At 39.6% G+C, this 15702-nt stretch overlaps 1 protein-coding gene across 9 annotated transcripts in view; it reads right to left on the bottom strand.

Moving 5' to 3' along the window:
* atp11a (ATPase phospholipid transporting 11A) overlaps positions 1 to 14704 on the bottom strand; it is a 46111-nt gene extending 31407 nt beyond the window's left edge. For 7 of the 9 annotated variants that reach the window (XR_009062003.1, XR_009062002.1, XM_057829128.1 and 4 more), the window contains exon 1: positions 14288 to 14649. Coding sequence is in view for 7 of the 9 variants with exons in the window: in XM_057829128.1 (XP_057685111.1) it covers positions 14288 to 14332 (45 nt within the window). In the remaining 2 variants the exon portion in view is untranslated. Of the gene's footprint in view, positions 1 to 14287 lie in introns of all 9 variants that reach the window. The other 2 variants (XM_057829123.1, XM_057829115.1) reach the window with 2 other exon arrangements.
* Between the last annotated feature and the right edge of the window lie 998 nt (positions 14705 to 15702).

Genomic DNA, 15702 nt, shown 5'->3' on the forward strand with positions numbered 1-15702 from the left:
CCCCTTTGAAAAAACGTACATCCCTAAATGCCCAAATTGAGTACTGCTTGTCATTTTCCCTCCAAAATGTCATGTGACTCGTTATAGGAGTGCTGTCAGCCTTGCTGCAGAGATTGAAGAGGTGGGGGGTCAGCCTGTTAGTGCTCAGACTATTCGCCGCACTCTACATCAAATTAGTGTGCATGGCTGTCACCCAAGGAGGAAGCCTCTTCTGAAGATGGTACACAAGAAAGCCCACAAACAGTTTGCTGAAGACATGTCAACAAAGCACATGGATTACTGGAACCATGTTGGAACCATGGTCTGATTAGACGGGCGGGCTTTCTTGTGACATTTTGGAGGGAAAATGGCAAGCAGTACTCAATCTGGACATTCAGGGATGTATGTTTGTTCAAAGGGGTGTACTCACTTTTGTTGCCAGGGGTTTAGATATTAATGGCTATATTTTAGTTAGTTACTTTTCATTGTATCAAAGTGTCATTTTGTCAGTGTTGTCCCATGAAAAGATATACCTAAATATCTGCAGAAATGCGAGGGGAGTATTCACTTTTGTGATACACTGCATATATTACTGTGGTCCAAAAAAATAAAGGAATATAACTACTTCACTCTCACACCTTATTTTGGTTACTAGCTGCCCCATGAAAAATTTCAGCTGGATATGATGACTTTACGGGTAGGACAGTAGCCCAGAGGTATTTACATACATTTAGGTATCTCGGCTTCCTATAGCTGTGTAGTCACAAGAGTACCAAGGCTTGCATCACTCTATTATAGGGCTGAAACACAGGCTGAACGATATTGGAAAAAAACTATATCCTGACTTTTTGTGGGCTTGCGATTTGTATTGCAATATTAAAACTTTTCACCAGATGACTTGAATAGCTCTGTTAGGGAAGACTTTAATGGACTCACCATGACCATTTTTGCATTCATATAAATAGCGTTTAATCCAGGATAAGGGGGTTCATCTGTAAATGATGAAGATTGCTATATATAGGACGCCATGTCTCTGCACACTTGCTGCATTAATTGAGCAAAACGATGTTAAGGTGTTCAAAAAAACAATCACATGCCCTGCGATGGCACTATTGCGCATGCGCACATCGCGATGGCGATGTTCAAACAACATATTGTGCAGGCCTACTCCATTACCTATAAAAACCTCATTGAATCCATAAGGAAATCCAATTACAGATAAAACTTAGTGTGCTTGGCCATTTTAGAGTTTTTTTTTTTCTTTAATCCCGAACATGACTACTTTGTAGCTTTTCATATAGCGATTTCCTCCCGCCGTTGCATTCCCAATAATAATGGCTGTCACACGGTCTACGAAAGCAATATTTCTGACTGGATTTAGTAAAAGCAGCATTTCTGGGTGCAAACCTCCATCAAAACTTCAGGTTCTAAAGCTTTTGTTTTACCACCACAATGAACTGAAAAAAGCGGGAGGGAATCTGCGTCAGAGGATGTGGAAGCATTTAAGATCTGGATGATTCGGGACCAGTTTCGCCTGACCGAGAAAGAAAAGCGGGGTCTCTGTGACTCATGTTTCTTTGGTGTCCAAATCTGCCTGCTTGGATGAAAGCAAGTGTTGCTGTTGTTGCTCCCAATGTTGGTTTACTCAAGAAGTTGCTGTCTTTTGCAACCTACAACAATGTACAACAAACTAAAACTGCAAAATTTCAGCAGCATCTTTGATACAACGATAGAGCGATAGCTGGTTACAATCCAATCACAGGGCACATATAGACAAACAAAATTTCACACTCACAATAATACATTTTATTTTTAATCACACAGTGAATTTTGAGTGCTTAATTAAATCTGCAATTGAACCCTTGATTTCTTTACTGTCAGACATTATACTAACCACTCATCCACCATGCTGCCAATTCTATATCAGTAGCAGACACGGCGCTCCGCATACGCATAACAAGCACTGCGCGTAGGGCACCAACTCTGCCTGAAGGGGGCACAAAAAAAAAATCAAGTTTGTAAAAAATCCTAAAAAATAGTAATTGTAATAATAACAACAATATATAGTATTTAAAATAAAACTTTGTAAAGCCTGATAAATGCAAGTAATAAGTAACATAGGCTCATTATTTACACAAAAAAAGAATCTCCTGTGCGGCCCTCTCGTCAGTCTACCTTTGGTGCCCCCCCCCCAATTCCCTAGTGGTTTGCTCCATTATGCTTCAGGCGCAAATTTGGCAGAAGTTTATTCATGAAAGGAAATGTCATCGAAAAGACAACAAGAGTCGGGGGCGGAAAAAAGGAAGAGGAAAAAGCAGCGAGATAATGCCCGCGCATCACTTGCAGGTAAGAATTTTATTTATTTATTTTTTTAAAACAATTGTTTATTTATTATCAGCTACGTTTACATGACTACAATAATCTGATAACTGGGAATAACCAGGTAATGACAATAATGAGATTTGACGCATTTACGTGCACTTCAGTGATGTGATAATCTGGAAAAACCTGGTTTACATGTTAAGTCAATAGTTCGATTTCTTTCCAAGTACATGACATAAAACTCTTGGTCTCAGCATAGGCCTTCCTCCATGTCTACCAAAAACCCATGCTTGCTTCAAGTTGTCCCACTGAACCTCTTCAAATGCGAGTGTGGCGATTGCGTTACACAAGCTCGCTAATTGCAGAGTAGGCCCATATGCTGAAAGCGAATCAGTTTGGCGTCCCTAAGGCCTCTCTAGCGACATCCGTTTTTCCATTTGTACACATGCTCAGAGATGTAAAATAGCGGTGTTTATCAGATAAAGGATAGCGGATCATGCTCTTCACATGACCACTTGAATAATCTGGTAACTCCAGAAATCGGGTTATGATCGGTTTATTAGTGTGCACAACCAAAAAAACCCCACTCCAAAACGCTGTGGTGGAAATAATGTGACTTACAAATTCATTGCACAATGAAAATTAAATGGATACCGGTAGTGGTTCTATGCAACGACTATGTTGATACCGAAATTTTTCCATCAGTAAGAAGCCGTAGTCATTTTCGAGAGGTTCAGAGGCCAAGAGCGACATCTACTGGTGAAACTAATAAAAAAAAAAAAAAACTTCTTAACTTCTTAAAACATCTTAAAGCTATGTAGATTTCCCCTTTCATATTCATTGTTTCCACATTATGTCCAGAATGTTTATATAGTGCCCTATCTATCAGTCCATGTCTATAAAGGTATAATATTAAAGTTTTCATGTATCTGTGTTTTAAATATGGGCTTGCATAATACTTTCATTAATTTAGAAAATGTTTGTACCATGGTTCAAAACAATATTTCACCGTATAATCCCTGAATGTTTTGTCTTGTATTTCTGATACAGGATCAATGCTTCAATATATCAAAGGAGGAACCCAAGGCCAAGCAAAAGATTCAGATGAACAACCATCCACAAGCAGTCAAGATCAGCCATCCACCAGCAGGCCTATAGACTTTGCAGCAGCACCCAGTCCTGACCAACAACCATCTACCACTTCAATTCACCATGCAACCACCACCTCAGAGGGCAGAGTGGGTCCTGTCACAGAGGCCATCAGCATGTGACAGTTCAGAGACAGGTGCACTGACTGTCCCTGTCACAGTTTCCTCTGCTGAGCGAAGCTTCTCAAAGCTGAAGCTCATTAAAACATACCTGCGCTCATCAATAGGCCAAGAGCGTTTAAGTGGTCTGGCTGTCATCAGCATCAATGGGGAAATTGCACAGAAACTGTCATATGATGACCTGATAGCTGATTTTGCAGCGCGGAAATGCAGACGTGTGCCTCTGTAGGGCCACTAACAACTGATTCTTGCACTTTAATGTTTGTATTTAAAGTTCATTATTTATGTTCATTTACAGATGTTTATTTGTAAATAGTTGTGGAATTTTTTGAAAATTATTATTTAGTTTTATTTATTTGAGTATTTGGTGCCATTGGTAGTTTTTTTTTTAAATAAAGACTTAATTATTATTATTTATCTATTATTTTTGTTTTTTGTTTCGTTTTGTTTTTGTTTGGTTTGACAGTTTGTGAAACAGTTGTGAATGTGAATGTTTGTGAAATATTACTGTTGGCAACTAAGTTATTTCGTAAAATAAAGCAATACTGAGAAATGTTCCGATATTGTTCATTTCTATCGTTGGGGGGGGGGGGGGGGGGGTGGATGGGGGGCACCACAAAGCATTTATGCCTAGGGCACCAAAATAGCTAGCGCCGACCCTGATCAGTAGTACCACAGTCAGCTCGTGTTTTCGGTGGACATTAGATGAGTGTTGTTAAAATCCACTCTTGTTCATTTTGCAACACTATAGCACCCCCATGAATCCTGCTGCCTTTCAGTGTCACAATGACATCAATACACAGAAGAGGACATTACTGTGGCGATGGCGTGGCTCAGTGGTGGAGTAGTTGTCGCCCTGAGGTTGTGGGTTCGATTCTCCACCCTGATGAACTCGCCTAAAAGCAAGATACTGAACCCCGCATTGCTCCTGGTGCTGTGTCACCGGTAGGTAGATGGCAATGTAATGTAAAGCGCTTTGAGTACTTTGAGAAGTAGAAAAGCGCTATACAAGTATAACACCATTTACTGTGTGTTCAACTTGTTCTGCAAACCTGTCCTTCATACAGTATGTACCTCATCTCGTTCAATTCAATACCTCCTTGAATGTATGTTAGGAGAGATCAGGGGTCGGCAACCCAAAATGTTGAAAGAGCCATATTGGACCCCAAAAAATATGTCTGGACCCCCCAAAAATTAAAAGCTTTATATGAGCCTCATAATGAAGGCAACACATGCTGAATGTATCTATATTAGCTATATTAGCTTGCTATCAAAATGACTACCGGTAAGTTGGCTACAAATACTTAATGAGCCTTTGTGATTAAATGTTTATTTTTCTGCAGTGCATCCTATAAAGATTGACGCAATACTCTATTGTACGATAAAGCCTCAAGTTTAACTTCATTACAATATTAATGAATTAGAATCATTATTTGTCCTTTTACCAAAACCATATTAAAAGAAATAATATATTTCCCTCCCCATCTTTTTGCATTTTCAAACATTAAAAAAAAAAAAAAAACTCCAGGGAGCCACTAGGGCAGTGCTAAAGAGCCGCATGCAGCCCTAGAGCCGTGGGTTGCTGACCACCGGTTTAGATGAATAATTAGAGAGTGTTAAGTTAACTAGGAATGCCAAAAGAGCACAAGAACAACATGACATCATGCGGCCATCACGAGGCTAGCTAAAGCTGCTAAGACACATGACCTAGGCTGAGTGCCACAATGGAGATGGATTCTACAACTCAGAAATTTCTCAGAACATTGTTTCAGCATTTGAATTTTAAATTAACGAGAAAGGGAAAGGTGTAGCCACACAAAAACTGATGAGTATAAAGTAGAGGCCAAGCTCATCACATATAAAAAAATAACACTCATTTGCAAATTCAGCAGTGGCTGCATTTTTTGTAGAAATTACAATCAAACACTAATGTGCTGATTATTTATTCATGTTTAAATACTTCATCTCATGCCGTTAAACAATCATTTAGATTTACACTGATTAACGCTGCTTTTTGCTTGATTATTGATATCATCCTTTGGCATCATGGAGTCATCATATGGCCCAATTTTCACTACTTCTGGAGGCAAATTTTCATTGTTGCCACATGCAAAATGTCCACTTCGTTGGGTCATAGTTGAAAAAAGTACCGTCAAATGGATGTGCCCACAAAGGATGGAATGCAGTTGTTGAGTTATGTCAGAAGTCAGCAAGGGTCACAGGCCTCAAGTCTTTATGATGACTGCCAACATGAATCAATTATATTACACAACAATCAATGCTGATTTGTACACGAGTTGTTCAACTACGGGGTCACTTAAGTGCACAACTGCATCCATTGACCAAGCTACTAGATATTTCCAAGGTCAGTACGATACTCAGTGTGAAAGCTTTTAAGCAAACACATTTCTGAGAGTCAGGTGCACAGTCAGCGCTTGGGAAGATGGGAGGTATATTATCATGGGCTTTTATTTACCGTCTCGGACTAGAACTGGGAAAGCTTTGTTCCAGTGAGTTGCGCCGCAATTACTCCCAGTGTCAGAGAGAACATTAAGGTTACAGAGAGCAATGATAATATAACAAGCTAAGTTCAAACATATCTGGGTGCTTGAATGGACAAGATCATGTTTTATTAACCCTGGGCTATCCATCCTTTCCCTCCTTGTTCTATGGGCTGAAATGTCTTTGAATATAACATCAACAGTGCTGATACAAGCCCTTTACCAGAACTCCAGCTCTGAGCCAATACTGTGCATTGAGCCTCACCTTCTTACGGTAATGATATTGGTGATATTTACTGCATGTGTCTCTTGCGTAAAAAGATGGTTATTGAATTCAGTTGCACAGAGGGCACAATTTAGAGCATATGACTGGCAAAAGGCAGGTCAGTATTCAGGCATGGTTTATCACTTGAGACAAATGAAATGAAAACAATGCATACGTACTATAGTATTTCGGAAATACCTGTCCTGAAATGTACATCAAAGCATAACTATGTACAGCAGATATGCGTAATATATAGGATATACATGTACATTTTGATAAAGGACATCATTTACTAATGATACGTCTTATATTTAATTATACATTTTACAGAGTATAAAGTATGTGTGAGTCATATTCAGATCAGGGACCACCATGAAATCAACCTGGTAACAGAGGATGCCAAAAGACCTCAGATGCATGAGTGCTGCTGAAATTAGTGAGGCAGAGAAACTGGGAAATTGATGTTTGAAAAAAGCACCTGTTGGAACTTGGAAGAGAACTGGGCCCTGAAGATGATGAGTATTGCCACCTTTTCAAATGCTTTCCATTCAATCAATTTAGATCACATTCCGCAAAAACAGAGAAATATGTAATTAAGATTATCGTGTTACAAAAGTTATGCTACTTGGATACAATTTTAAAAAGGGGGTTTAGCAACTGCAAATTTAGGAAATGTCCACAAATGTGAGTAGAAATGTGTAATGTAATTGTTCTTTCTAGAAATGGCCCATGGTCTATCAACATAGAACCATTTCTAATGGCCAATGAGCATAACTAAAAGTCTTCATAAAGCAGTATTCAACCGTTTTATGAAAGCTTTTTATTTGCAAGACAAACTTTTATAAAGATTCAAGTTTTCTCTTGTCAATTTTTTGCTTCATTATGTTAAGACCCTGCAGCCTCATGTTTGTAAACTACACTTAAGAACCCAACGCACTGTCATTTTTTAAAGTGCTTTAAGTGCAGTCACTCACTCCACACACAAGGTAAACGGATACCACTGTAAACAATGGAGGTTAGACTATGCGTTAAGATAGCTTGCTATGATGCAAGCTATTTTAACGGTTTCTTCAAACTAAACCTAACGGATCGACAGGGAGAGGAACAGCCAGCCAAACAGACCGAAGACAAGCTTAGTGAGAACTTGTAAATCCCTCTGGTAAAGAGGTTATCCCTGCTGGTGGGTGTTAAATAATTAGAATAAACCTGCTGCTGCTTCAAAGGCTTATTATACAACTTCAACAAGGGGCAGTCTTTCAGAATAAAAATGAATTCAAAAGTTCATTATCAGAAACAAACACCCAACATACTGTAATTCAAAACATGGACACTGCATGCTATTGATTATGAAGGTTCAGTAACTGGACATTAACTTGCTCTTTATGTGGCTTGTGGCCAGATAGAGAGAGCCCTGCCACACACACATCCCCCATAAAAGAATAGAAGACTACAAGTACTATCATTCTGTCCGCTTATAAATTATTGACAAGCGGACTGCGCCAAGGAGTGCATGTGCGGGGCTGGCCTCTACCTCATCTAGCTGCAACTCCATTCCCTGTATGGGCGTGCATGACATCACTGTAACACGGGAACAAAGATATCACTGCTAGTGTAGTAGCATTTCATGGCGAAACCTTTCCGTCAACAGCCAGGTGCAACAGGGGGAATATAAGCAGCAGAAGGCCAGTGATTGGCTCGGATTCATCCACCCGATTAAGCCTGTGACGGTAGTGAACACTAGTAACCCTTTAATCCCAACATAGAAGGATGAGAATTAGTTTCCTGTCCAGGAATCACAATTAGTCAGGCGCAGAGGAATGTTGCTTGGCTGCAGATGCACACCTACGATGACATAGGTGTGGTGAGTTATGATGTTTCACTCACAGAAGCACATTCATACAATTCTGTATAGCATGGGTGTCCAAACCTGTCCTCAAGTGCCGCTGTGGGTCCTGGTTTTTGTTCCTACCAATCGAGCACAGACAGTTTAACCAATGAAGTTTGTGCTAAAACAAGCAGCACCTGACTGCAATCAACTTATTACACTTGTGAGACACCAGATTGGTGAAAAGATGTCCTCTTGTTGTGTAGGAATGAAATCCAGCACCCACTGCGGCCCTATGTGGAATAGTTTGGACACCACTGCTGTATAGGGATGATCGCATATTTCTGCACCTGAATCCGAGTCACCAGATTTAAGGAAACTGCCTATACTGAGTTCAGATCCAATACCGAAAAAAAAAGGTTTTTTTTTTTTTTTTGTTAAATATACTACTGCCCGAAGTTAGCTGGGATAGGCTCCAGCACCTCCGCAACCCTCGTGAGGAATTAGCGGCATGGAAAATGAATGAATGAATGAAATATACTGTATATATATTTCAACAAAAGTTCCAAACATGTTACAGTACTGTACTGTTCACAGTAAATCCTCTTCCAGTTTTTCCAGGAGTGTTGCGGAGTATAAACGTATGGCGGAAAACACTCAGGTGACTTGAAGTTACGCTCTGAGACCCTCAATTTGGCCAACTTTCAAAATTGTCCGATATGCATGTGTGATACATCATTGGAAAGCTTAAAATCTCAAATTTCTGGGGCAACAAAAATTTTGAACAGGAGGGCATTTAAAAAAAAAAAAATTTAAACAGCAAAACCCTAATTAGCGGGGAGAGCACGCGAGAGCAGAATTAAAGACGCCACGATTTTAACGAGATATTATCACGTACTTACCTCGTTTCGATCCAAACCTCCATGTAGCATGTATCACTGAGTGTCAAGACACAGCTGTGAATGGCCACAGAAGGAATTTTTGGGGGATTTTATAGGTGAAACATGGTAATATAACAAGGGTCGCGATGCAGAAATCGCAGACATCAAGGAGTGGTCAAGATTTTCTTTTTCATAAATTTACCCTTTGAAACTTTTTTTTCATTTTTTCTTTGTTTGGATCGATTATATATCATCTAACATATCGGAGAAAATGCGACTGTAACAAAAAAAATACAATTAGGTGATAGTTATGAGGTAGATATTCGTGACTTTTTTACAGACGCCATTTTTTTCATTGTGACATAATTTGTTTAAAAGTTTAAAATATGTGAGTGAATAAATTCAATCATCAATTAATGATTCTAAGATAAAAACGACAGACATTTTGAATAAAAAATATAACGAATTACCTTCGTTTTATGGCAGGGTTGAAACAAAAGCGGTTGCGTGACGTGTGTAAACGGGAGTTTTCAGGGTAAAACGGACAAATTAAAAATAGTTTGGGGGCTTAATGCGCCATGAGTCTGCTATGGCAGCATATAGACATATAGTTCTATCAAAAACAAGAGTTGTTTTGGCTTAAAATACAGCAGTTTCTTTTAAAGAGGAGTGCAAGAGCAGAAACTGCTTTTTCAGTCTTGTCTGTGTTTTCCGCCATATATTGTTTTGTTTTGTTTGTCAATGGCATTATATTTCTGGATTATTTTGTTACTTTTAGCCCTTAAAAAATAAAAAATGCTGTTTTTGTATTTTTTAATTAAAAATCCGATCCTTTTCACCCAATTCCGATCCTCTGAAAAATGGCCCGATCGGCCCGATTTCTGATTACTTGATCGGATCGGGGACATCCCTAGTATTGTATGTACACATCGCAAATTTCCGGATTGTGGGAGTAAAATAGGTTATCTAATATAATATTTTTTTTCAAGCAGAGTCACAGAGAGACATTTTAAGCCACTGGAAAATACAGTATATATTAAGTAGATTGAAATGGAATGCGACTAAATTGTATGATCATTATGAATATTCACAAAATTAAATCAGGAATACCAATTTCCAGTAGAACATTATCAGCAGGCTTTCAATACAGTAGTTTCTAAATTAAAAGTCTTTCCAAATGGTCTTGTTAAAACTATTGCAGGGGAAGATAGGATAAATGGGGGAAAGAGAGTGGCATGACTGGTCCATGAGCGAGTTCATTCATGTCACATTTTATTGTCATTCTGCACTGACACAGAGATTACAGTGCGTTTTACACTTGAGATGTGATCTTACATAACCATCCTCTGCCCTTTCAATTTTACTGTATAAGGGATGGCCCAAATGAAGCGAATGTTACACGTTAACCTAGCAGCGAGTTCGAAAGGTGTACTGTGATTGTAATTGAATTGTAGCCTCCATTTCCCATGCCTTATGAGGAAGAAAAACAGAACTGCAATCTCACCCTGACAAATTACCCCAATCCTAAAAAGATCATAATAATTATCCATTACCTTGCTGTCTACCATGTATTGACTTATTTTCATGAAAGCCCACTATTGACAAAGAGATAAATGCGCCTTACTCTAATCTTAAGTATTCCACATTCGCTGTGCATGCACCAGCAACACAATCAATTTAGCCTTAAGCCATTTGTCTCGAGCTGTTATCCAGATCAATTACAGAAGCAGACCTCATCAGCATCCCACAACCTATCAGTCACAGTCTGTGTCTCAGTGTGAGTTCTACTACGTAGTTCCATTTCAGCCCCCGTCCAGCCCGGATTTCATTTTATTGTCCATTAGCAACAGTTGGGAGGCCGGACCTAAGCCTCATCTGAGATCTCTGACTCTCATGTGAACAGCGCTCACTCGCTCGCACCACACATTAGCGAGTAGCCTAATGCAAGAGAGCCATACAGGATGGTGGCTTCATTGCAACCCATCGATTTGACTAGCAGGGGGAAAACAAGTGGATTACATAATTCATGTGACTGTTCCATTTGTAGTCCTTCTCGAATGGGAGCTGTCGCATAATATATTAGGCAGGATGTCAAAGAATTACTTTTTTCCCAAAAAATAATTGATACGCAAAAAAACTGAAAATAGAAGCACACATTTTAAAATATTTGTTCTCTATGAAACTTAAGCACTTGGAGACTCTATAGATTTACTGTATGTAGTATTTAGTTGATTGAGCATGACAACTGCACATTCTGGCTGTCAGTTTCTCTGTGCAAGTTCCAGCATGTCTCAATGCAGACCAGTTATTTTCACATCTAGTGCATCCATACAGCTGCTTACTTATTAGGTGATTAGTCACAAATAGACTTGTGCCGATTACCAGTTTCAAGGTATACTGTGGTATGAAAACGTCAAGGTTTTAAAACCGCAAAAATTTTACGTCATATCGTCCCTAAGGTATTAGCTATTTTCTATGTCCCAAAAATGCATGGAGAAATCCCTCGGTTGCAGCTGTAAGGCTCAAACCTCCCCCACCGGTTGTTGCTCATTGTCAGAGAGTCAGCTGTGCTACACGATGGCTGGAGGAGGTGAAACGCCACAACTTTTTCCCCCATTGAAGAAAATGAAATCGCTGGTATGGGAAAACTTCGGCCACAGAAAAGTTACATACTGCCCCAGCTTAGAGGAAAAGGGCCAACCGACATGTAAAACATGTTTGTGGAGGGTGGCTGCGGAGGAGGCAATACCTCCAGTATGATTTCTAGCGGTGGTAAAACATCTGGTATTTTTTCTTCTCTCTGGCAACTGTCTGTGTTGAGAAAGAGAGTGTGTGTCTAATGTAAATATGATACGAGTCATACACACGTGCTTCTAATGAATAATACTTATGTTCCAATTTGCTAATATGTTGTGAAAAATACAAATCCTGTTCAATTGATTTTTTTGGTTTATTTTTTAAACCGAGATATCTCAAAGTAACACATTTTACAGTTCTAATTGCAATACCATGATACCGTGAAACCGCAGTATTTTGGCTTAAGGTTATCATACCGTCAGGTTATCATACCGTCCGAATATCATACCAGCACAAGCCTAGTCACAAAACTAGGTATGGTTTAAATGACACCCATCGGATATGGCTGTGTTTACATTGCATTCATTGAATAAATTAGAATTAGCTAAATCCATTCATCGTGACTGCTTGGTTGGCTGGCAGAGCTGGGATAATTTTCATTACAAACAGTGTCAATCTTTGTTGAACATTTAATTCAATATATCACTTTTTCAATTACGAATGGACATTCCTCCAATTCCTCTGAACCAAAGATGAATAATTTCTCGTGACTGCATTAAAAAACACTGACGTGGAAAGTCCAAACTTAAAACAAAGACTAGGAACAGATACTGTCTTGCATATGTCCAGGGGCGGACTGGGACTAAAAAGCAGCCCTGGACTTTGACTCAGCCCAGCCCACAAGAATTGCTATACGAAGGGAAACACCGACCCCCTAGGGGGTTCGGGGGCATGCCCCCCCCCCCCCCGGGGATTTAAAAAAAAATATATATTTTTTTTTTACACATTTTATTGTAAAATGCATCAATTTCGTGCACTTTGAGAAAAAATGAAGAAAATGTGTCTAGACTGTGACTGTCTGACTTGAGGCGCTCAAAGTACTGCAAGGCTGAACTGGAGTTTGATTCATTTTCTGTACTAGCTCTATGATCAACCTGAATAAACAAATGAAAGAATTTATTTTTCAAAGCAAGTTTTATGTATCCAATTGATTATAATATATCTCTATATATCTCTGTCTATAAAATGACTTCATTGTTTATGCCATAATTCAGTGGTCTCCAAACTATTACACATAGGGCCGCAGCGGGCGAGGGATTTCATTCCAACAAAACAAGACAACACGTATCCACCAATCTGGTGTCTTACAAGTGTAATCAGTTGATTGCAGTCAGGTGCTGCTTGTTTTAGCAGAAACTTCTTTGGTTAAACTGTCGGTACTCGATCGGTTGAAACAAAAACCAGGCCCCACAGCGTCCCTTGAGGACCGGTTTAGAGACCCCTGTTGTGTTGATTTAAATGTGATTTTTATGGTCTTCATGTGATGTAAAGCACTTTGAATTGCCTTGTGTTGAATTGTGCTATATAAATAAATTTGCCTTGCCATAATTAATCTTGCCATACAAATAATAAATTTCAATGAAAATACAATAAACATTTCAAGACAAATCCTGTATACATAACCTTCATTGGAAAGTATTAACCTTAAAACAAAACGATATATAAATGATTAATATATATAACATCAATTTAACTACCTAAACTTTAAAGTAAAGTTTATTAATATTTTGTTATATTTCTTCTGAATTAATATTGCTGCTGCGTGTGCATACGTTGTTTTACAGCTAAAATATTTTTCTTAGGAGAGTGCTAGTAGGACTAGCATACTGTAACTTGACACGATTGCAAACGGGTACATGGGCTAGCTGGCACTAACCCTTTGTCATTTATTTCATTTAAAATGTAGCTACCTGGTGGATAACTGCCAGTATACCGAGCAAGTAACCCTCTTCATCACTACTTACTTTCCCTGCGTTTGTCTGGGGAAGTTCCATATCGTTACCCCCCTCCCTCTTCTTTTCTCTCTCCCTGCACCGGTTGCACGTCAGAGCGGCTGCCGCTCCCACACTCAGCACCGCCGGGGGCTGGGCTGTTGACTTGTTACCCGACGTGGCCGTTGCAGCTTGCGAAAATATTTGTCCATTTATGACATTTTAATGCTTCGCTCTCCAGTTTCTTTAATTTTTTCTCCCTAACCTTCTCAGCGCCACCCTTCTCTTTTCTTTTTTTGCCACCACCATTCGTATTGACGCATGTTGCTATTTTGCTTCCACAAGGATCCAATGAAGGCTACTCTGTGCTTTCTTCGTTCTTCTATCAGATTGGCAGTGCCAGGCGCATTGCTGCCACCTGTCGGATTGAATGCGAACTGTAGTTAATCAGAGGATGGGGGGATAAAAACAGTGATGTATAATGAATGGCGGCCGCCGGCCGTCCAGGGCACCGGCCGTTCTGTGATCCTCCAGAACCCACAGATTACCAGTCCGCCCCTGCATATGTCTATCTTACAAACTTCATACAGGTAAGTTTTGGGAAAAAACACACTGATCCATATGATATGGGTATATGAAATGTGAATGCGCGTGTACAAACACTTATACTGAACTTACATATCTGCTGATGAGGGTCCGGAGAGTGCTGAGGTCCATCCCCATCCTGTCTCTTTATCCAGCCCGGCTAATAACTCTCCTCTCCGTCTCGCTCTCCGCACGAACGGCGCTAGCTTGTTCTTAATTCTCGTACGTGGTCCATTACTTTTCCCTACTCTTTTCGTTTTGGAAAAAAAAAGAGCGGCGCTCACCTGGAGGAGCAAGAAAACGCGCTGGGTAAAAGTTGGACAGTATCTCCCTTGCCGGACGGAGCCGGACGACGGAGTAATAACACCTACTTCTACTACAGCACTCGCGGTTGTATGGACTCAGAGTAGTTTTCTAACCTCCTTTCCTCACGAGCCCACAAAGGAGCTTTTCTCTCATGGACGTCACGCGCAGCCAGGTGTTGTTAGCGCATGCGCTCTCGTTCCCTCGAGCTGTCATCGCGTAACTGGATGTAAACAATGTAAAAAAAAATAATGATAATAATTAGGAATATATGCAGGCCTACATATTCAAAACTTTTCATCCTCACTACTGTCAATCACTATGTCATTTTATATTTTCACCACGTAACTTTTGCGCGCGCTCTCTCTTTCTCTCTCCCTCTTCCTCTGTCTCCCACCCTTACGCCCAACGTCCGCCCAATTTGTTGAAATGTATGAATCATTGAATATGACTCGCTGCACATTAAGCTTGAGCTCAGAGTTCAGCCTACATTCTGTTGCACTTGTCAGCTTCACACTAAACTAGACAATTACTGTAATTTTCGGACTATAAGGCGCACCTGACTATAAGCCGCCACCCACCAAATTTGACACGAAAATGGCATTTTTTAATTGATAAGCCGCACTGGACTATAAGCCGGAGGCATCGGTCCTGACTCTTTTAAGGGATATTTACACCAAAAGATATGAACCGGTAACACTTTATTTGACAGCGGCATCATATGACTGTCATAAGACCAAATGAACCACCATGAAGCTTTGAACCAATTGGCTGCAAATCTTTATTTGGCCATCACTGCTTCCTATGGGATGCCACCTGCAATTTTGACATGACACTGTATTGAGCATTCATAAATGCTTATAACAGATATCATTTAGTATTATCTGGCAAAATATCTCACTCTTAAATTGATGTAAAAGCACCACACTGGACATAAATTAGTGTTACAGTGACATCATTTGCCAGATGACACTTAATGACATTTGTCATATAGTGTTATGTCATAATTATAACGGTCTTATGACTGTCAAATAAAATAAATAAATAAAGTGTTACCTATTAACCCAAATAAATTAACAAATAAGCCGCACTGGACTAAAAACCACAGGATTCAAAATGAAGGAAAAAAGTAGTGTCTTATATTCCGAAAATTACGGTAATCAGTGTCTCTCTATTAGTTCAGGGGTCAAAACCTGACATGTTCA

This window comes from Corythoichthys intestinalis, chromosome 2 (assembly GCF_030265065.1).
Source record: "Corythoichthys intestinalis isolate RoL2023-P3 chromosome 2, ASM3026506v1, whole genome shotgun sequence".
In the NCBI taxonomy this organism is placed as follows: domain Eukaryota; kingdom Metazoa; phylum Chordata; class Actinopteri; order Syngnathiformes; family Syngnathidae; genus Corythoichthys; species Corythoichthys intestinalis.